This window comes from Embiotoca jacksoni, unplaced genomic scaffold (assembly GCF_022577435.1).
Source record: "Embiotoca jacksoni isolate LCO1_2020_lvr unplaced genomic scaffold, fEmbJac1.0.p SCAF_42, whole genome shotgun sequence".
Lineage (NCBI taxonomy): Eukaryota > Metazoa > Chordata > Actinopteri > Embiotocidae > Embiotoca > Embiotoca jacksoni.
Window position 1 is genome coordinate 2160309 of NW_027185395.1, and position 22961 is coordinate 2183269.

Below are 22961 nucleotides of genomic sequence, written 5' to 3' on the forward strand. Positions count from 1 at the left end.
CCCGAAGACGTTGACGTTAAAGTTTGGTCACTTCCCGAAGGCGTTGACGTTAAAGTTTGGTCACTTCCCGAAGGCGTTGACGTTAAAGTTTGATCACTTCCTGAAGACGTTGACTTTAAAGTTTGGTCACTTCCTGAAGGCGTTGACGTTAAAGTTTGGTCACTTCCTGAAGGCGTTGACATTAAAGTTTGGTCACTTCCTGAAGGCTTTAACGTTAAAGTTTGGTCACTTCCTGAAGGCTTTGACGTTAAAGTTTGGTCACTTCCTGAAGGCGTTGACGTTAAAGTTTGGTCACTTCCTGAAGGCGTTGACCTTAAAGTTTGGTCACTTCCTGAAGGCGTTGACGTTAAAGTTTGGTCACTTCCTGAAGGCGTTGACTTTAAAGTTTGGTCACTTCCTGAAGGCGTTGACTTTAAAGTTTGGTCACTTCCTGAAGACCTTGACTTTAAAGTTTGATCACTTCCCGAAGACGTTGACGTTAAAGTTTGGTCACTTCCCGAAGGCGTTGACGTTAAAGTTTGGTCACTTCCTGAAGACGTTGACTTTAAAGTTTGATCACTTCCTGAAGACGTTGACGTTAAAGTTTGGTCACTTCCTGAAGACGTTGACGTTAAAGTTTGGTCACTTCCTGAAGGCTTTAACGTTAAAGTTTGGTCACTTCCTGAAGGCGTTGACGTTAAAGTTTGGTCACTTCCTGAAGACGTTGACGTTAAAGTTTGGTCACTTCCTGAAGGCGTTGACGTGAAAGTTTGGTCACTTCCTGAAGGCGTTGACGTTAAAGTTTGGTCACTTCCTGAAGACGTTGACGTTAAAGTTTGGTCACTTCCTGAAGACATTGACGTTAAAGTTTGGTCACTTCCTGAAGACGTTGACGTTAAAGTTTGGTCACTTCCTGAAGACGTTGACTTTAAAGTTTGATCACTTCCTGAAGGCGTTGACGTTAAAGTTTGATCACTTCCTGAAGGCGTTGACGTTAAAGTTTGGTCACTTCCTGAAGACGTTGACGTTAAAGTTTGGTCACTTCCTGAAGACGTTGACTTTAAAGTTTGATCACTTCCTGAAGACGTTGACTTTAAAGTTTGATCACTTCCTGAAGGCTTTAACGTTAAAGTTTGGTCACTTCCTGAAGGCTTTGACCTTAAAGTTTGGTCACTTCCTGAAGGCGTTGACGTTAAAGTTTGGTCACTTCCTGAAGGCGTTGACTTTAAAGTTTGGTCACTTCCTGAAGGCGTTGACTTTAAAGTTTGGTCACTTCCTGAAGACCTTGACTTTAAAGTTTGATCACTTCCCGAAGACGTTGACGTTAAAGTTTGGTCACTTCCCGAAGGCGTTGACGTTAAAGTTTGGTCACTTCCTGAAGACGTTGACTTTAAAGTTTGATCACTTCCTGAAGACGTTGACGTTAAAGTTTGGTCACTTCCTGAAGGCTTTAACGTTAAAGTTTGGTCACTTCCTGAAGGCGTTGACGTTAAAGTTTGGTCACTTCCTGAAGGCGTTGACGTTAAAGTTTGATCACTTCCTGAAGGCGTTGACGTTAAAGTTTGGTCACTTCCTGAAGGCGTTGACCTTAAAGTTTGGTCACTTCCTGAAGGCGTTGACGTTAAAGTTTGGTCACTTCCTGAAGGCGTTGACCTTAAAGTTTGGTCACTTCCTGAAGGCGTTGACCTTAAAGTTTGGTCACTTCCTGAAGGCGTTGACCTTAAAGTTTGGTCACTTCCTGAAGGCGTTGACTTTAAAGTTTGGTCACTTCCTGAAGACCTTGACTTTAAAGTTTGGTCACTTCCCGAAGACGTTGACGTTAAAGTTTGGTCACTTCCCGAAGACGTTGACGTTAAAGTTTGGTCACTTCCTGAAGGCGTTGACGTTAAAGTTTGGTCACTTCCTGAAGGCGTTGACGTTAAAGTTTGGTCACTTCCTGAAGACGTTGACGTTAAAGTTTGGTCACTTCCTGAAGGCTTTAACGTTAAAGTTTGGTCACTTCCTGAAGGCGTTGACGTTAAAGTTTGGTCACTTCCTGAAGGCGTTGACTTTAAAGTTTGGTCACTTCCTGAAGGCGTTGACTTTAAAGTTTGGTCACTTCCTGAAGGCTTTAATGTTAAAGTTTGGTCACTTCCTGAAGGCTTTGACGTTAAAGTTTGGTCACTTCCTGAAGGCGTTGACGTTAAAGTTTGGTCACTTCCTGAAGGCTTTGACGTTAAAGTTTGGTCACTTCCTGAAGGCTTTGACGTTAAAGTTTGGTCACTTCCTGAAGGCTTTGACGTTAAAGTTTGGTCACTTCCTGAAGGCGTTGACCTTAAAGTTTGGTCACTTCCTGAAGGCGTTGACCTTAAAGTTTGGTCACTTCCTGAAGGCGTTGACTTTAAAGTTTGGTCACTTCCTGAAGACCTTGACTTTAAAGTTTGATCACTTCCCGAAGATGTTGACGTTAAAGTTTGGTCACTTCCCGAAGGCGTTGACGTTAAAGTTTGGTCACTTCCTGAAGGCGTTGACGTTAAAGTTTGGTCACTTCCTGAAGGCTTTAACGTTAAAGTTTGGTCACTTCCTGAAGGCTTTGACGTTAAAGTTTGGTCACTTCCTGAAGGCGTTGACGTTAAAGTTTGGTCACTTCCTGAAGGCTTTGACGTTAAAGTTTGGTCACTTCCTGAAGGCTTTAACGTTAAAGTTTGGTCACTTCCTGAAGGCTTTGACGTTAAAGTTTGGTCACTTCCTGAAGGCGTTGACGTTAAAGTTTGGTCACTTCCTGAAGACCTTGACTTTAAAGTTTGATCACTTCCCGAAGACGTTGACGTTAAAGTTTGGTCACTTCCTGAAGGCGTTGACGTTAAAGTTTGGTCACTTCCTGAAGGCGTTGACGTTAAAGTTTGGTCACTTCCTGAAGGCGTTGACGTTAAAGTTTGGTCACTTCCTGAAGGCGTTGACTTTAAAGTTTGGTCACTTCCTGAAGACGTTGACGTTAAAGTTTGGTCACTTCCTGAAGGCTTTAACGTTAAAGTTTGGTCACTTCCTGAAGGCGTTGACGTGAAAGTTTGGTCACTTCCTGAAGACGTTAAAGTTTGATCACTTCCTGAAGACGTTAAAGTTTGATCACTTCCTGAAGGCGTTGTCGTTAAAGTTTGGTCACTTCCCGAAGGCTTTAATGTTAAAGTTTGGTCACTTCCTGAAGACGTTGACTTTAAAGTTTGATCACTTCCTGAAGACGTTGACGTTAAAGTTTGGTCACTTCCTGAAGGCTTTAACGTTAAAGTTTGGTCACTTCCTGAAGGCTTTAACGTTAAAGTTTGGTCACTTCCTGAAGGCTTTGACGTTAAAGTTTGGTCACTTCCTGAAGGCGTTGACGTTAAAGTTTGGTCACTTCCTGAAGGCGTTGACCTTAAAGTTTGGTCACTTCCTGAAGGCGTTGACTTTAAAGTTTGATCACTTCCCGAAGACGTTGACGTTAAAGTTTGGTCACTTCCTGAAGGCGTTGACGTTAAAGTTTGGTCACTTCCTGAAGGTGTTGACGTTAAAGTTTGGTCACTTCCTGAAGGCGTTGACGTTAAAGTTTGGTCACTTCCTGAAGGCGTTGGCTTTAAAGTTTTGTCACTTCCTGAAGACGTTGACTTTAAAGTTTGATCACTTCCTGAAGACGTTGACGTTAAAGTTTGGTCACTTCCTGAAGGCTTTAACGTTAAAGTTTGGTCACTTCCCGAAGGCTTTAATGTTAAAGTTTGGTCACTTCCTGAAGGTGTTGACGTGAAAGTTTGATCACTTCCTGAAGGCGTTGTCGTTAAAGTTTGGTCACTTCCCGAAGGCTTTAACGTTAAAGTTTGGTCACTTCCCGAAGGCTTTGACGTGAAAGTTTGATCACTTCCCGAAGACGTTAAAGTTTGATCACTTCCTGAAGGCGTTGTCGTTAAAGTTTGGTCACTTCCCGAAGGCTTTAATGTTAAAGTTTGGTCACTTCCTGAAGACATTGACTTTAAAGTTTGGTCACTTCCTGAAGACGTTGACTTTAAAGTTTGATCACTTCCTGAAGACGTTGACGTGAAAGTTTGGTCACTTCCTGAAGGCGTTGACGTGAAAGTTTGGTCACTTCCTGAAGGCGTTGACGTGAAAGTTTGGTCACTTCCTGAAGGCGTTGACGTGAAAGTTTGGTCACTTCCTGAAGGCGTTGACCTTAAAGTTTGGTCACTTCCTGAAGGCGTTGTCGTTAAAGTTTGGTCACTTCCCGAAGGCTTTAATGTTAAAGTTTGGTCACTTCCTGAAGACATTGACTTTAAAGTTTGGTCACTTCCTGAAGACATTGACTTTAAAGTTTGATCACTTCCTGAAGACGTTGTCGTTAAAGTTTGGTCACTTCCCGAAGGCTTTAACGTTAAAGTTTGGTCACTTCCCGAAGGCTTTGACGTGAAAGTTTGATCACTTCCCGAAGACATTAAAGTTTGATCACTTACTGAAGGCGTTGACGTTAAAGTTTGGTCACTTCCCGAAGGCTTTAACGTTAAAGTTTGGTCACTTCCTGAAGGTGTTGACGTGAAAGTTTGGTCACTTCCTGAAGACGTTGTCGTTAAAGTTTGGTCACTTCCCGAAGGCTTTAACGTTAAAGTTTGGTCACTTCCTGAAGGCGTTGACGTTGAAGTTTGGTCACTTCCCGAAGGCTTTGACGTTAAAGTTTGGTCACTTCCTGAAGGCGTTGACGTTGAAGTTTGGTCACTTCCCGAAGGCTTTAACGTTAAAGTTTGGTCACTTCCCGAAGGCTTTGACGTTAAAGTTTGGTCACTTCCTGAAGGCGTTGACGTTGAAGTTTGTTCACTTCCTGAAGACGTTAAAGTTTGGTCACTTCCTGAAGGCTTTGACGTTAAAGTTTGGTCACTTCCTGAAGGCCTTAACGTTAAAGTTTGATCACTTCCTGAAGACGTTGACTTTAAAGTTTGGTCACTTCCTGAAGACGTTGACGTTAAAGTTTGGTCACTTCCTGAAGGCTTTAACGTTAAAGTTTGGTCACTTCCTGAAGGCGTTGTCGTTAAAGTTTGGTCACTTCCCGAAGGCTTTAACGTTAAAGTTTGGTCACTTCCCGAAGGCTTTGACGTGAAAGTTTGATCACTTCCCGAAGACGTTAAAGTTTGATCACTTCCTGAAGGCGTTGTCGTTAAAGTTTGGTCACTTCCCGAAGGCTTTAATGTTAAAGTTTGGTCACTTCCTGAAGACATTGACTTTAAAGTTTGGTCACTTCCTGAAGACGTTGACTTTAAAGTTTGATCACTTCCTGAAGACGTTGACGTGAAAGTTTGGTCACTTCCTGAAGGCGTTGACGTGAAAGTTTGGTCACTTCCTGAAGGCGTTGACGTGAAAGTTTGGTCACTTCCTGAAGGCGTTGACGTGAAAGTTTGGTCACTTCCTGAAGGCGTTGACCTTAAAGTTTGGTCACTTCCTGAAGGCGTTGTCGTTAAAGTTTGGTCACTTCCCGAAGGCTTTAATGTTAAAGTTTGGTCACTTCCTGAAGACATTGACTTTAAAGTTTGGTCACTTCCTGAAGACATTGACTTTAAAGTTTGATCACTTCCTGAAGACGTTGTCGTTAAAGTTTGGTCACTTCCCGAAGGCTTTAACGTTAAAGTTTGGTCACTTCCCGAAGGCTTTGACGTGAAAGTTTGATCACTTCCCGAAGACATTAAAGTTTGATCACTTACTGAAGGCGTTGACGTTAAAGTTTGATCACTTACTGAAGGCGTTGACGTTAAAGTTTGATCACTTACTGAAGGCTTTAACGTTAAAGTTTGGTCACTTCCTGAAGGTGTTGACGTGAAAGTTTGGTCACTTCCTGAAGACGTTGTCGTTAAAGTTTGGTCACTTCCCGAAGGCTTTAACGTTAAAGTTTGGTCACTTCCTGAAGGCGTTGACGTTGAAGTTTGGTCACTTCCCGAAGGCTTTGACGTTAAAGTTTGGTCACTTCCTGAAGGCGTTGACGTTGAAGTTTGGTCACTTCCCGAAGGCTTTAACGTTAAAGTTTGGTCACTTCCCGAAGGCTTTGACGTTAAAGTTTGGTCACTTCCTGAAGGCGTTGACGTTGAAGTTTGTTCACTTCCTGAAGACGTTAAAGTTTGGTCACTTCCTGAAGGCTTTGACGTTAAAGTTTGGTCACTTCCTGAAGGCCTTAACGTTAAAGTTTGATCACTTCCTGAAGACGTTGAATTTAAAGTTTGGTCACTTCCTGAAGACGTTGACGTTAAAGTTTGGTCACTTCCTGAAGGCTTTAACGTTAAAGTTTGGTCACTTCCTGAAGGCGTTGACGTGAAAGTTTGGTCACTTCCTGAAGGCGTTGACGTGAAAGTTTGGTCACTTCCTGAAGGCTTTGACGTGAAAGTTTGATCACTTCCTGAAGACGTTAAAGTTTGATCACTTCCTGAAGACGTTAAAGTTTGATCACTTCCTGAAGGCGTTGTCGTTAAAGTTTGGTCACTTCCCGAAGGCTTTAATGTTAAAGTTTGGTCACTTCCTGAAGACGTTGACGTTAAAGTTTGGTCACTTCCTGAAGGCTTTAACGTTAAAGTTTGGTCACTTCCTGAAGGCTTTAACGTTAAAGTTTGGTCACTTCCTGAAGGCTTTGACGTTAAAGTTTGGTCACTTCCTGAAGGCGTTGACGTTAAAGTTTGGTCACTTCCTGAAGGCGTTGACCTTAAAGTTTGGTCACTTCCTGAAGGCGTTGACTTTAAAGTTTGATCACTTCCCGAAGACGTTGACGTTAAAGTTTGGTCACTTCCTGAAGGCGTTGACGTTAAAGTTTGGTCACTTCCTGAAGGTGTTGACGTTAAAGTTTGGTCACTTCCTGAAGGCGTTGACGTTAAAGTTTGGTCACTTCCTGAAGGCGTTGGCTTTAAAGTTTTGTCACTTCCTGAAGACGTTGACTTTAAAGTTTGATCACTTCCTGAAGACGTTGACGTTAAAGTTTGGTCACTTCCTGAAGGCTTTAACGTTAAAGTTTGGTCACTTCCCGAAGGCTTTAATGTTAAAGTTTGGTCACTTCCTGAAGGTGTTGACGTGAAAGTTTGATCACTTCCTGAAGGCGTTGTCGTTAAAGTTTGGTCACTTCCCGAAGGCTTTAACGTTAAAGTTTGGTCACTTCCCGAAGGCTTTGACGTGAAAGTTTGATCACTTCCCGAAGACGTTAAAGTTTGATCACTTCCTGAAGGCGTTGTCGTTAAAGTTTGGTCACTTCCCGAAGACGTTAAAGTTTGATCACTTCCTGAAGGCGTTGTCGTTAAAGTTTGGTCACTTCCCGAAGGCTTTAATGTTAAAGTTTGGTCACTTCCTGAAGACATTGACTTTAAAGTTTGGTCACTTCCTGAAGACGTTGACTTTAAAGTTTGATCACTTCCTGAAGGCTTTAACGTTAAAGTTTGATCACTTCCTGAAGGCGTTGTCGTTAAAGTTTGGTCACTTCCCGAAGGCTTTAATGTTAAAGTTTGGTCACTTCCTGAAGACATTGACTTTAAAGTTTGGTCACTTCCTGAAGGCTTTAACGTTAAAGTTTGGTCACTTCCTGAAGGCTTTAACGTTAAAGTTTGGTCACTTCCTGAAGGCTTTGACGTTAAAGTTTGGTCACTTCCTGAAGGCGTTGACGTTAAAGTTTGGTCACTTCCTGAAGGCGTTGACCTTAAAGTTTGGTCACTTCCTGAAGGCTTTGACGTGAAAGTTTGATCACTTCCCGAAGACGTTAAAGTTTGATCACTTCCTGAAGGCGTTGTCGTTAAAGTTTGGTCACTTCCCGAAGGCTTTAATGTTAAAGTTTGGTCACTTCCTGAAGACATTGACTTTAAAGTTTGGTCACTTCCTGAAGACGTTGACTTTAAAGTTTGATCACTTCCTGAAGACGTTGACGTGAAAGTTTGGTCACTTCCTGAAGGCGTTGACGTGAAAGTTTGGTCACTTCCTGAAGGCGTTGACGTGAAAGTTTGGTCACTTCCTGAAGGCGTTGACGTGAAAGTTTGGTCACTTCCTGAAGGCGTTGACCTTAAAGTTTGGTCACTTCCTGAAGGCGTTGTCGTTAAAGTTTGGTCACTTCCCGAAGGCTTTAATGTTAAAGTTTGGTCACTTCCTGAAGACATTGACTTTAAAGTTTGGTCACTTCCTGAAGACATTGACTTTAAAGTTTGATCACTTCCTGAAGACGTTGTCGTTAAAGTTTGGTCACTTCCCGAAGGCTTTAACGTTAAAGTTTGGTCACTTCCCGAAGGCTTTGACGTGAAAGTTTGATCACTTCCCGAAGACATTAAAGTTTGATCACTTACTGAAGGCGTTGTCGTTAAAGTTTGGTCACTTCCCGAAGGCTTTAACGTTAAAGTTTGGTCACTTCCTGAAGGCGTTGACGTGAAAGTTTGGTCACTTCCTGAAGGCGTTGACGTGAAAGTTTGGTCACTTCCTGAAGGCGTTGACGTGAAAGTTTGGTCACTTCCTGAAGGCGTTGACCTTAAAGTTTGGTCACTTCCTGAAGGCGTTGTCGTTAAAGTTTGGTCACTTCCCGAAGGCTTTAATGTTAAAGTTTGGTCACTTCCTGAAGACATTGACTTTAAAGTTTGGTCACTTCCTGAAGACATTGACTTTAAAGTTTGATCACTTCCTGAAGACGTTGTCGTTAAAGTTTGGTCACTTCCCGAAGGCTTTAACGTTAAAGTTTGGTCACTTCCCGAAGACGTTAAAGTTTGATCACTTCCTGAAGGCGTTGAAGTTAAAGTTTGGTCACTTCCTGAAGGCGTTGACCTTAAAGTTTGGTCACTTCCTGAAGGCGTTGACGTGAAAGTTTGGTCACTTCCCGAAGGCTTTGACGTGAAAGTTTGATCACTTCCCGAAGACGTTAAAGTTTGATCGCTTCCTGAAGGCGTTGTCGTTAAAGTTTGATCACTTCCTGAAGACGTTGACCTTAAAGTTTGGTCACTTCCTGAAGACGTTGACGTTAAAGTTTGATCACTTCCTGAAGGCGTTGACCTTAAAGTTTGGTCACTTCCTGAAGACGTTGACTTTAAAGTTCGGTCACTTCCTGTTGTGTAGTTGTGTTGTGTTGCTGCTCCGTGAGTGTGACGCTGCTGTGTGTCTGTGCAGATACTACAACGACAGCAAGCACAGGAAGCTGGAGGACTTCCGCAGCAGCAGAGACCACCGGCTCGACATGAAGGATCATTCCCACTCGGACCACCGCTCCTCCTACCGCTACCACTCCGACTGGCAGACGGAGCAGCGGGCCTCGGCCAGCGGGCCCCGCTCCCCCCGAGACCAGCGCTCCCCGTACGACTCGCGCTCGCCGCTGGGTCACCGCTCGCCGTTCGACTACTCCTCAGACCACAAGAGCACACCAGAGCAGATCTGGAGCAGCCGCAAGACATAACAGGAGCTGCCCGGTCTGCGAGTAGCAGCCATAGACTCAGCAACACAGCAGATGCCTTACCCGGCCCGTGGACTCCGACCCGACGCTGTCTGAAGACACTGTGACTCAGCACGGCCGTCGCCACCTCCTCCTCCTCGTCCTCCTCCTCCTCCTCCTCCCCGGGAGGTGAGCCGCAGGGAGCCGGCACCACACACAAAAATCAAAGCTTATTTTTCTATTTAAGAGTTTAAAGCTGCAGCGCTGTGGGCTCAGCAGCATGCAGCCCAACTTCTTATTTTTATAGACTTTTTTTAAACTCTGGAAACGGACACGGTTGACCCTGAGTGCTGCCTCATATTCCACCAACCCATGACACTGGAGCATGTATCTGACTGTTCTCAATGTTCGTCTGTCTGTCTCTATCATACCTTTATTTAAGTGTGATGTCGGCATCACATGAATCCCGTTGCAGGTGATGTAAAGGTGTCTGGTTGAATCCAGTCTGGGCTCAGGCTCTCCACCTGAAGTACCTCATTTCCGGCATTCGTCTTTTCCTCGGCAGGTTTTCTTTTCTCCACCAGGCGTGAATTATTTAAGAACATATCTTAGCTGTAAAAAAAACTTTTTTTTTCTTTTTTGTTGTCGTTGTTAAATTTTTTTTTGAGATCATCTTGTATCATGTTTTTTCCTAAAAATAATACTGCTGTACATTTTTTGTAAGATAGTAAATCAGTGGTCTTTTTCCTCAGGCTTTTTGGATTTATTATGGCTCTACTTTCCCCATCAACTCAGGCTTTTTGTCGTTCTACGAGTGAGTTTCTGTATCATAGTTCTCTCATGATGATGCTTTCAGAATGTAACTTTTGGTAAAGGGAAAGTTCTTTAAGTTTTAGTCACTAGTGTTTAGTTCTTCTGTCTGTGTGTTGGAGCGAGTCGGCTGTCGTCACGGCAACACAGTCGATCCGTCTCTGGAGAAGCACCTGGTAGATCTTAAATAAACTTTTACATGACCTTTCCTTTTCCTTTCCTTTTCATTTGATTTTTCTACGTAGGCAATAATAATGTCAATGTTTCTATGCAGCCAAGTATATTTGTGGTGAACCAGCCAACTGAATGAAGTCACTGCTCTGGTCCACGCTGTTGTACATAAATTTCCTCTATATTTCCAAATGAATTTACACTGAAAGTGCATGAATTTTTATGAACTGTTTTATATAGTTGTTTATGAAGCCATTAAAATCAATCACTGTACTCACTCGTACCAGCTCTCTTCAACGAAGTGTCACGTTATTGGTGCTGCCACGAAATATTTCATCTATCGGTGTACTAACTCGCACTATTCTGAGTGAATCAGTGTTAAAGTGCAGAAACATCAGTGAACAACCGCATTACGGGATGAAAAACTCAACGCTCCAGAAACGAACCCTGCGTTTACTATTTATTTTGACTTTCAGAATGTACTGCAGCTGTAAAAAGTACGTACTGTTGCATGTAGTATGTGTACATCTGGGACGTACTACTTCATCATAACAACGTGCCTTGACCTTTGACCCTCTTGGTCGTATCCGCGTGACGTTTGAAGCAAAAAAAAAAAAGGATGCGATTTGAAACACTTCCTTTTAATGCCTCTTCTCCTCCTTCCTTTTGTGGGCGGAGCTTCAGCGCCACCAACTGTCTCCTTCGATGTGATGTATCTTCCGCTGCAGAGGATTGTGGGTAACATCCAGAGTATCACGCTGACCTGCAGACTGCAGATTACTACCGGATGTAAAAGAACATCCTGGTATCTTTTGGCGTCCTACATTTAACATACTGTGTATTGGGACATACTCAATCTGTTTCTGGTGTACCAAACAGTATGGTAGTCTGGATACGTGGAGGCTATGTAGAGGAAGGGGGCGGAGCCATAATGTAAAGAATTTTCTAATTAAAGCATCTGAGGAAGCTGCAGCTGTTCCTGAACACGGTGTTTCTTTTCCACTGCTGCTGCTGGACAGAAGAATCAGTGTGTTTATTGAGTGTTTAACAGAGGACACAAAAACACGTTGGTTTCTGGGTAAAATAATTAAAGCTGTAGATATTTTGGAGGGTGATGTGTTCACATGTTTGAGTACGAGTTTGGTCTCTTTTGAAAAACTAAAATTTGATCCCCAACAGTCACTTTAGGTGTTGCCTGAATTTTTTTTAATATCAAAAAGTACCTGCAAATGACTGAATGTATCAGCTGGAGAACACAATGAGGCTACAGTATAAAATCTGACCAAGTCCAAGTTCAAAGTTGAGCATAATAGAGAAATAATGTTTTGCACGTTTTTCTGAGGGTACGTCCAGGCGTTTCCAAAGGAAATGCCATTTGGAGAGATTTGTGGACATAATAGTACGGTGATAAATGTAATTTAAGAAAATGTCAAAGAACGAATCAAACTATTGACAGAAACACAATAGCTCTATAAAGTTGGTAAAAGGTCCATCTGGCTTTGTTTTCATGATAAAACTCCTAAAAATCACCTATCAAAACGTATTAATAAAAAGGAAAGTGTCAATCATCACCAACGTAGCTTGTGATTGGCTGTGAGGAGAGAGGCGGACACTTTCACTCCACACGTCTTCTGGTTGGCTTCTGCAGGCTGGAGACAGGAATTGGAAGGCCCTATTGGCTCAGTGAGGTGTCAATCAAATGCTGTCGGCCAAGGTAAGTAGAGTGTGACTTGGACATGGCAGAGCTTTGCTTTGCGGCAGGATTTCTCACATTTTTATTGGATAATGTGGAGATTTATGAACGCGTGGTGCATAATCTGGATACATTAATGTTTTTTGGACTAAATGCTTTGCTGGATTGGATTTACTGGACCTTTGCTGACTGAACCAGAGGATTTCTGTCTGACTTTTCCTAATCAGTGTGGGACTCTGAGGCTGTTTTAGTGAGTTACTTCAACACTTTAATCATTTGGTTGTTCAGCAGTGGTCTGACGAAGCTGTTTACTGAACCTGCTGTGGTTATTGGATCTTAAAATGGTTCATACCAACCGAATCACGAGAGTCTTAACTTTCCATAGATATGTTGCATGAGTTTATATGTTAACTTTTAACTTTGTTGACAGAAGGTGGGTCCTGTTAAAACTCTGATGGCCCACGGGAGGCTTTAACAGCATTTCTGCAGATCTTTTTTTACATCCCCGTTTTCCTCTGAGCACACAGTCAGCTGTAAGAATGAACATGAGAGAAGAACTTCAGCAAATCTGTTTTTATTTGGTTCATAAAGGATCCGGGGCCAGTGTACAGTCATCTGAGAGGCCTCCACAAGGCAACGGTCAATAAGTGGGGACAACTGGGATGGCTTAAAATGATACATGACACACGTGTAACATCTAATCCAGCAGGGAGGGAGGTTGCGTTACATTACGTACTGAACAGGGTTTTAAAGGCAACGTTTGTTGTGTCGCGGTCACATCTGGAGCTGACTCTGGACAGGCCTCCTGCTCAGGTGCTCTTCTTCTCCTCAAACATAATGTTGGCCGTGGCTCTCTTGGCTGTGGACACATGACAAAAGAACACGTCTGTTATCTGGGTATGTTTTCAGCACATCTGACCTCACAAACCTCTGAAACCCTGTTTGTTCTGACAGAACTACTACGTACTTCCTGATGATGTCAACAGGTAACAACAGGAGCACATCAGAAAACAGTGAGGCTACTTAATAAAAAGCTGTTTCATAAAAGGTGTGTAAAGGAGGATTTCAGAATAAAAGCCTGTCTGGTATGAACCTCTTTGAGTTTTGTCCCTTTAAAGTGGTGAAAGTCAATACTTTTAAAGGTCTGCATGGTGACATGACGGAGGTCGGGACTTGAACATGACAGCAGACAGAAGTGAAGATCACCACCAGGTTCACCTGTCAATCATCTCCACTCAGCTCTGTCACATCAGTGAAAGTTTTGGCTCCATCTTGTGGAGAAACATCCAACGTTATGAAGCAGATCGTTGCGTCTGAACTATTAACAACATTATAAGAGTTATATTATGTTCTGGTGGTTCTGCAGCTCAGTGCAAACAGCTGAACTGCTGTGCTAAAGCCTTTTAATGCAGCTTCACAGACCTGAGAACAGACCTGAGAACAGACTAGACCTGAGAACAGACCTGAGAACAGACCCGAGAACAGACCCGAGAACAGACCCGAGAACAGACCCGAGAACAGACCTGAGAACAGACCCGAGAACAGACCCGAGAACAGACCCGAGAACAGACCCGAGAACAGACCTGAGAACAGACTAGACCTGAGAACAGACCTGAGAACAGACCTGAGAACAGACCCGAGAACAGACTAGACCTGAGAACAGACCTGAGAACAGACCTGAGAACAGACCTGAGAACAGACCCGAGAACAGACCTGAGAACAGACTAGACCTGAGAACAGACCTGAGAACAGACCCGAGAACAGACCTGAGAACAGACCTGAGAACAGACCCGAGAACAGACCTGAGAACAGACCCGAGAACAGACCCGAGAACAGACTAGACCTGAGAACAGACCCGAGAACAGACCTGAGAACAGACCCGAGAACAGACCTGAGAACAGACCCGAGAACAGACCTGAGAACAGACCTGAGAACAGACCTGAGAACAGACCCGAGAACAGACCTGAGAACAGACCTGAGAACAGACCTGAGAACAGACCCGAGAACAGACCTGAGAACAGACCTGAGAACAGACTAGACCTGAGAACAGACCTGAGAACAGACCCGAGAACAGACCCGAGAACAGACCTGAGAACAGACCCGAGAACAGACCCGAGAACAGACCTGAGAACAGACCTGAGAACAGACCCGAGAACAGACCCGAGAACAGACCCGAGAACAGACCCGAGAACAGACCTGAGAACAGACCCGAGAACAGACCCGAGAACAGACCCGAGAACAGACCCGAGAACAGACCCGAGAACAGACCTGAGAACAGACCTGAGAACAGACCCGAGAACAGACCCGAGAACAGACCCGAGAACAGACCCGAGAACAGACCCGAGAACAGACCCGAGAACAGACCTGAGAACAGACCTGAGAACAGACCTGAGAACAGACCTGAGAACAGACCCGAGAACAGACCTGAGAACAGACCCGAGAACAGACCCGAGAACAGACCTGAGAACAGACCTGAGAACAGACCTGAGAACAGACCCGAGAACAGACCTGAGAACAGACCCGAGAACAGACCCGAGAACAGACCTGAGAACAGACCCGAGAACAGACCCGAGAACAGACCCGAGAACAGACCCGAGAACAGACCTCAGTCTTAAAGGAACAGGAAACGCTGAGCTGAAGCTGCAGAATGAAACTGAAGTACAGAACATACATGTTTCTGTCTGTATTCGTTATTAATTAGAAGTCTTATAACTCTGTTTACTGTTAAAAACACGCTTTTCTGTTTTACTGTGAACGTTTGTTTCATATGAAGTCGATCAGTGGTCACATGGTGCATCAGATATATTTATAGGATTGCAGGGAACATGAGGATCTGCTCACCTTCATCTTTGAACTTGTCAGCGGCGTCCGAGGCTTTGTCCTTCAGGTTCTTCATCACGTCGTCGATCTTGGCTTCATTCTTGAGGAAAAAGGGCCGAATGATGCGGTTGTAGATCTGGGCCGATCCGTTGGAGGGAGTCGGCGCCATGCACCACACCAGGAAGGCACCCTGAGGACACCGAGGACCAGGCGTGTCATCACACAGAAAACAACCACATACTTTATATCCTTCATCCTAAAAAACAAAAGTCTGAAAATATATTTTAAAATATCAATAGAATAATAACATAGGTTAAATATATAAAATATGAAATGCTTAAAATTGAAATATAAGACAATTTATAAAGTTATTAAGTGTATATAAATCTCAGCTGCACATCATTCATACTGACATGTATGACAGCTGTTCATGAGACGAGAATAATCAGAGCACACAGAGCAACACTACACAAATAAATCAAATAAAATATAACCAGATCTCTTTTCCAATATCTAGATGTTTTCATATTGTGGAGCAATTCTCTCAAAATATAAAATTTTTTGTCAGTGTGATCTGCGTTTCCATGGCAACGCATGGGGTATGACTAACAACTGGAAAACAATCAGTCCCATCAGTAGACTCTTATGTAACGTACGCAATGTTTTCTACTCCAGGAAGTAGTCTGACCCTTAGCAACCACCCTAGCAACAGAGAGGATTTCTAGTCTCCAACTGAATAATTACAGAAAAATAGAAACACTAAACTGATCAGCTAGTTCAGTCTGGTTGGAACAAAGATATCTGATGAACAAAGATATCTGATGAATAAAGATATCTGATGAACAAAGATATCTGATGAACAAAGATATCTGATGAACAAAGATATCTGATTAATAAAGATATCTGATGAACAAAGATATCTGATTAACAAAGATATCTGATGAACAAAGATATCTGATGAACAAAGATATGTGATGAACAAAGATATCCATGTTCTCATGTGTTTTCAACATTTTAGCTCCGTGTCATGTGTTCAAACCAAACCGGTCCAGCTAGCCTCCTCTAGGATTGTAAGTGCGTGACTATCCGTGGTGTTACGGTACGGGTGCTCGGAGCGACCAACAAGGACCAAAAGAGACCCGACTTCACCAAATGGGTCATTTAATAGAACTAGAACAAGTAGAAACTACATTATATTACATATTATATGAAACTCTAGTCTAATTCTATTTTCCCATTGAGGAGGTGGAGGGATATTTCTAGCGATGAACAGGATGTGATGTCATGATGATTTGTTCCAGATTAACTACTTGTTGTTTAATGAGAGTTTTATTGTTCTGGATTCATGTTGGAGCACAGAAACCTGCTGGATCACCTTTCCGATGTAGTAGAAGGGGAACCAGGAGAGGAAGATGTCGGCAAAGAACTCGGCCACGCTGAAGATGCCGTACACGACCCAGTAGGTCAGCCACTTGGTATCGTCCTCCTTGGTGGCACTTTCAATGGCCTTAATCCTGGAAGAGAGAGGAGCATGTTACTCAGAGGTCAAACCTTCATCTCCTCCTCCTATTAACACCGCCTCCTCCTGTCAACACCTCCTTCTCCTCCTGTCAACACCTCCCTCCAGCTCGTCTCTCCTCTGTTCTGCTGACAGGACGTTTACAAAAGAGTCTCTACTTTTGTTTTCATCCGCCTGCTGCGCCATGGCGGTGAACACCACCTGTCTCTGACACCTGTACATGGATGTGTGCTCCACCTGTTCACCCATTGGACACCAGACGGAGAGACGGCGACCTCTCAAAGAGCTGGACAGACGGACACGTCATGAGTCATCTCTCTGACTCCTCCCACATACTTCACACTGGTGGTGTAGCGCTGTCACACAGGAACTCTTCGCTCATCACGTGTCACATCACGTTAACTTCCTGTGATGTCGCCATGTCTCTGGTTTGAACACCAGGTGAGGAGTTGAGCTTCCTGATGCCGTCAGACATACAGGGACATGTTCTGACTACAGTTACAGGACGGATGTAACAGGACAGACGTAGTCCACGTTGATGACATCATTAGGGTGATTGTCTCCACGTCCTCCACCGTCGTACAGGACAGGATCCAGATGTGTCCAGCAGGTGGAGCAGTTCTTCAGATCCCTGCAGCAGAGTCCTGGAGGAGGTGCAGCTCCGTCACGTCCTCTGTGTTCCCTCCAGTCCTCAAACAAACACACCGTCTGAACCCACATGACCCGCTTTGATCCGTTGATGTCGTTACATCACTTTATTATCTGACAGCTGCAAAACATGTCATGGCACGCCTGCAGCTGCACCAACGTCTCTGAGTGTACACCTGTCTTCCTGCTCGTCCCTCTGCCGCCATCACTGTTACAACCTCGTCCTCTCTCTTCTTCACGTTATCTTCACTGTCCAACACAAACGCAGACTGAAGCTCCTCCCCTTCACTGTTCTTCTTCTGTCACATGACTGCTGTTTCTGTGATGTATGACTTTAAATCTGCTGCGATTAATGACAAGAACGTGTGAGAACGTCCACCAGGGGGCGGACTCTCCACCTCCTTCAGCAGACCGGGCCACTGAGAACCAGAACCAACCGGCTGAGACAGAAACACATATCTGGGGACATCTGGGGACATCAGTCAGCTGTTTGTTCCTGACAGCTGTCTCCATCATGTCTTCATCTTCTCGCTGAGGCCGGAGATTCTCGGGTTTACACTCGCTGACATGCTACATCAGCAGCGGCAGTCGTCTACCTACAGATGTGGTTCTTGTGTTCCAGATGTTGTGCGTGTGTTCCAGGTGTTCTACTCGTGTTCCAGGTGTTCTACTCGTGTTCCAGGTGTTCTACTCGTGTTCCAGGTGTTCTACTTGTGTTCCAGGTGTTCTACTAGTGTTCCAGGTGTTCTACTCGTGTTCCAGGTGTTCTACTAGTGTTCCGGGTGTTCTACTCGTGTTCCAGGTGTTCTACTAGTGTTCCAGGTGTTCTACTTGTGTTCCAGGTGTTCCACTAGTGTTCTGGGTGTTCTACTAGTGTTCCAGGTGTTCTACTTGTGTTCCAGGTGTTCTACTCGTGTTCCAGGTGTTCTACTCGTGTTCCAGGTGTTCTACTTGTGTTCCAGGTGTTCTACTTGTGTTCCAGGTGTTCCACTAGTGTTCTGGGTGTTCTACTAGTGTTCCAGGTGTTCTACTTGTGTTCCAGGTGTTCTACTCGTGTTCCAGGTGTTCTACTCGTGTTCCAGGTGTTCTACTTGTGTTCCAGGTGTTCTACTTGTGTTCCAGGTGTTCCACTAGTGTTCTGGGTGTTCTACTAGTGTTCCAGGTGTTCTACTTGTGTTCCAGGTGTTCTACTCGTGTTCCAGGTGTTCTACTTGTGTTCCAGGTGTTCTACTTGTGTTCCAGGTGTTCCACTAGTGTTCTGGGTGTTCTACTTGTGTTCCAGGTGTTCTACTAGTGTTCCAGGTGTTCTACTAGTGTTCCAGGTGTTCCACTAGTGTTCTGGGTGTTCTACTTGTGTTTTAGGTGTTCTACTCGTGTTCCAGGTGTTCTACTTGTGTACTGACACTAACATCAGTACACTACAAGTACCAGGATGAAGCACTCAGAACGCTCCAGAAAAAGAAGAAGTGTGAAACTCTGGACACGTTCCTCCCAAAACGGTCGTCATCTTGGCTCCATAGAGGAAGGGGGCGGGGCCACCGACGTAAAGTAAACTCTTATTGTATGGTGTTGTTTCAAATCACATGATGACAGGAAGTGACCTCATCATGTCAACACATCACCCTACAAAATATCTGCAGCTTTAATAATTTTACCCAGAATCCAACGTGTTTTTGTGTCTTCTGTTAAACACTCAATAAAGTTTGATTCTTCTGTCCAGCAGTGGAGAAGAAACACTTTGTGTTCAGGAACAGCTGCCTCACACGCTTTTAATTTGAAAATCCTTTACGTCTTTCATCTGGAACGCAGCACAGTCAGACGTTACAGGAGTCAGCCTGGATGATGGTGCGTGTTCATATCACAGACTTCAGTGTTTCAAACAGCCTGACAGGAAGTGGTCGTGGCCAGTGACATCATCACTGACTTCCTGTTTCACATCTCAGCTCAGCGACGTTACTTTCTGGAAACAAATCAGCGATTTGTGATTTGAAAGTGATGCTTTAATGGTAGCGTGAAGAGAACCCCCCCATCCCCCACCCCCACCGATCTTCATCATCATCATCATCATCATCATGGCTCTCACAGCGTGGACACAGAGAGGCTTCAGGAGGCCGACATGTGATGCTGACTGAACCACACGACTCCTTAATGACATCATGACGTCTGTTTAAGAACAGAGATCACAAGACGAGGACGAGGACAGTCCGCCGTCCCAATGTCCACAGTGTCCCCTCTGTGGGAAAAAAAAAAGTCTCCCAGAATGCACTGCAGATTCATGGAAATACGGCAGGAGATATTGGAGTCAACAACGACTGGAGGGGGAGGGGGTGGAGGACTGCCTGCTGCTGCACCTTCAGCTTCATCACCTTCATCAGACTGTGAGCTGTGATGTCACACATGTTAAAGGGTGTTTTCTGTGTTGTTATCTTTATGAATCACATTGTAGTCTCATTGTAGTTTCATGGAAATCATTTTTCTCATTGATACACTGATAACAACACTGATAACGATAAACAGGAAAATCCTCCAGAGATCAACAACAGAAAACATCTGGTCAGAAAATATATAATATATATAATATATATAATATACAGGTAGAAAAGTATCTGTGTTTTTGTGTGTCTGTACATGTCTGAATGTGTGACTTTGTGTCTATGTGTACATGTTTGTGTCTGTACGTGTCTTTGTGTTTTTCTGTGTTTATATGTAGGTAGTGTACATGTGTGTATATATATACACGTGTGTATGTAGTGTGTATATAAATGTGTGTTTATGGTTGTAGTGTGAGTGTGAGTGTGTGTGTGTGTGTGTGTGTGTGTGTACAGGGTGTGGTGCGGCAGGCCCCGCCCCTCAGCCGTCAGTACTTACGAGATGTATGCCGGGTAGAGGAACCCGATGAGGTTACAGAGGAGGGAGGCTCCGTAGCCGATGACCAGGTAAACAGCGATGACGGTCACCAGAGCTGGAAGAACCGCATGTTGGTCACCAATCCATTAAAGTCCCATCAGTGTTAATACAGGAAGCAGCAGGACAGAGAGGAGAGACTCGGTCCTTTGTCAGGATGTCTGTCTCCGTCTCCTGTCCCACTCCTGTGCCCCTCCTGTCCCACTCACCCAGAGCGATGTACGTCCTGCTCACTCCGGTCCTCGCCTCCACTTTGGCCAGAACATCCGTCATCAGGTTCTTCTCGTGGAGGAACTTCTCGAACCTGTCTCGGAGTCCCAGCGCCATGGCTACACTTCCTTCCTCAACGATGCTGATGAATCACGAAATGGTCGGAGAAGGAACTGCGCCACCCTGCAGCCCGACGCGGCTCTGTGAGCAGCGCCCACACCGGATGCGCAACACGGAGCTTCAAAATAAAAGCGACCACATCTTTTTTGCAGTATATACTGCACATTAGAGATGAAGATGATGATAATGATGTCAGACGGAATTAAACAATAAAAAGATTGTTGAAACAGCCCACCTCTGAGCCTGGTTCTGTTGGAGGGTTTTCTCCCTTAAATAGGAGATTTTTACTCCTAACTTACGTGAGAGTTGTTGAATTGTTGTGTTTCTCTGTGAAGTTCTGCTGCCAGGACTTTACTCTGTTAAGTGCAATGGAATAATCTGTGTTGTGATCTGGTGCTACATAAATAAAACCGACATAAAGTCCTAACTCAAGGTGCCCGGCTTTTCCCAGTTTTAATTTCTCTCTGCAGACACAGTTTACACAGCTGGCAACAGCTGTATCGCCATGACAACTGAGCAAACTGAAGCTGCTGAGCATTCAGTGTGCTGCTGTGTCATCCCCTTTGGTTTCCACTGCACCATTTTAACAGAGCATCATCACGTACATGTTAAAGTCCATCTGAGGACGAAGTGCTCAGACTGACATCCAACCTCCTCCTCTCATCTCTCGTTTCCTCACCGCAAAATACACAAATATGTCACGGAGGATGTTTTATAATCAAGTAGGAACTGTGAAGATCAGTGAGCTGCTGATCATTTGTTTAATAATGTTAACCACTAGGATCACGTGTGTATCTCCACAGGTCACATGTGTAACCTCAGGGTCACGTGTGTATCTCCACAGGTCACATGTGTAACCTCAGGGTCACGTGTGTATCTCCACAGGTCACATGTGTAACCTCAGGGTCACGTGTGTATCTCCACAGGTCACATGTGTAACCTCAGGGTCACGTGTGTATCTCCACAGGTCATGTTTGTCTCCTGGCGTGTTCTTTTCTCCTCCTGAACATGCTAACCGTGCCTGACGTGTACTGTGAAGGTAACTGGAAGTACATGTGCTCTCCTCCACGGTAACTCTTGCCAGCTTGATGCGGCTGCTGCTCATCAGGTATAAAAAGATGAGGGAAGTTTGCCCAGAGTTCAGTCTGACAGGCAGTCCTTTCTCACAGACTGGGTACTCTGGTAAAACTCTGTCTCTCCTCAACCTTCAGGATGCGGGGTGGTGACGGTACGCAGGTGAAGGTCAGGTGAATAATGGCCACTGCTCCAAAGAAGTGTGTGAAACCTCCTGGGAGGTAAAAGTCGGGGCACAGTAACCACCTGTTACCTCTCCGCAGCCACGCCCTTCCCTCTGATGACATTGCAAGTACAACTGTTGGCATTAAATGCATCTCTTTCAGACCTCCTCAGCGTGGATCCTGCAGCTGCTGCTCAGGGAAAAGTCTGTGACCACAGAAGGTCTGAGAGGCGTCACGATGGCTCCAACTCATCAAACTGCTGACTGGATTCACGTCCCTCCACGTCACGTGGTCCACAGAGCAGAAACAACAACACCACCAGGGACACAGACTGGGCATGACAAAAAATCATCTTCATTTCGGGTTTTATTCTTATTTAGTTTTAATTGATGCAAAAAACAAACAGTGATATTCACAACAATGAACAGAAGGAGAACAGAGTGGCGTGACACAAACAACAAAACAAACAAAGAAGGTAGGATAAATAGAAATAGAAGAAAGAATAAATAATCCAACAAATAAGCACATATTGATCCTAAATGCAGTTAATTAGGTTAGTATTTTAGTAGAGATCTTTTATTCATGAAAAATTAATACATGAATATTAATAATTAGTAATAACAGTGATAATGACGACGACAACAACAACAATAATAATATAATGCAAATAATGATAGAACAAATAATTGACTAATAAATATCTGATAATTTGTGAACTCGAGGGTTTATGATCAATATGTGGACATATCAGCTGGGGGGGGGGGCAGCAGGGCTTCAGAGAAACATTCTGTTGTTGTCATGGCGACAAAGCTGTTGTCAGGATGATCTCATGAACACTTACGTCACCCTCTGAAATCATTAACGAAAAAAATAAACTCAATGTGTCCATTTGCATATTGTTACTGGACTGCAGTCAGCGGTGGTCCCACCTGTGGAGACAGGTCTGTCTCCACAGGTGGGACTCACCTGGACGTTAAAATGTGGAGCACAGACACAATGATGTCATGTGGTTGTGTTCACTGACTTCACCATGAACAGTCCAACGCTGACATAAACAAAGCCAGCTGTGAAGGTCCAGTTTGTCCGGCCTGTCCTGGTGCTGAGGTGGGCTTCATTCCTGCACCTGCTGCTGATCCCTGTGTGTGACAGGATACCGAATGAATCCGGTTTAAAAACGTTTCAGTCCAAACCTCAGACGGGACATAAAAGAGTTCGTATCTTCAGGTCTGTAAAATGGTTCTGATCCAGAAGTGTCTTCAGCTGCAATACCAGCGAGTGCCACTAGAGGTCGGCTCCAAAAAGCCTCCGGCTCCATAGACTCCCATTCAACTTCTCTCATCAAATCCAAAGTGAATAAAATGTGTCCATCAGTTATCTCGGTGTTGTTAGCTAAAGTCACTCCTTCTTATTAGTTTTCTGGAGGTCCATCTGAAAATAATCCCTCATTCATTAGAAAAGAAGATTCAAGAAGACCTGTTTTTGGGGGCGTGTCTG

The 22961-nt window shown here is 44.3% G+C and overlaps 2 protein-coding genes across 3 annotated transcripts in view; one reads left to right on the plus strand and one right to left on the minus strand.

The window, feature by feature from the left end:
* The window catches only part of chd1 (chromodomain helicase DNA binding protein 1), a 36181-nt gene extending 25593 nt beyond the window's left edge, over positions 1 to 10588 (plus strand). For both annotated transcript variants that reach the window (XM_069168940.1, XM_069168942.1), the window contains exon 36: positions 9076 to 10588. In XM_069168940.1, coding sequence (XP_069025041.1) covers positions 9076 to 9358 — 283 coding nt within the window. In that variant the 3' untranslated portion in view covers positions 9359 to 10588. The remainder of the gene's footprint in view (positions 1 to 9075) is intronic.
* Positions 10589 to 12566: 1978 nt separating this feature from the next.
* reep5 (receptor accessory protein 5) lies at positions 12567 to 20304 on the minus strand. The gene is made up of 5 exons (XM_069169028.1): positions 20109 to 20304; positions 19864 to 19957; positions 16204 to 16342; positions 14850 to 15018; positions 12567 to 12867 (listed from the first exon to the last, which is right to left on the minus strand). The coding sequence occupies exons 1-5, from the start codon at positions 20224 to 20226 to the stop codon at positions 12818 to 12820; spliced, it is 570 nt and encodes a 189-aa protein (XP_069025129.1). The 5' UTR covers positions 20227 to 20304; the 3' UTR covers positions 12567 to 12817.
* Positions 20305 to 22961: the final 2657 nt, after the last annotated feature.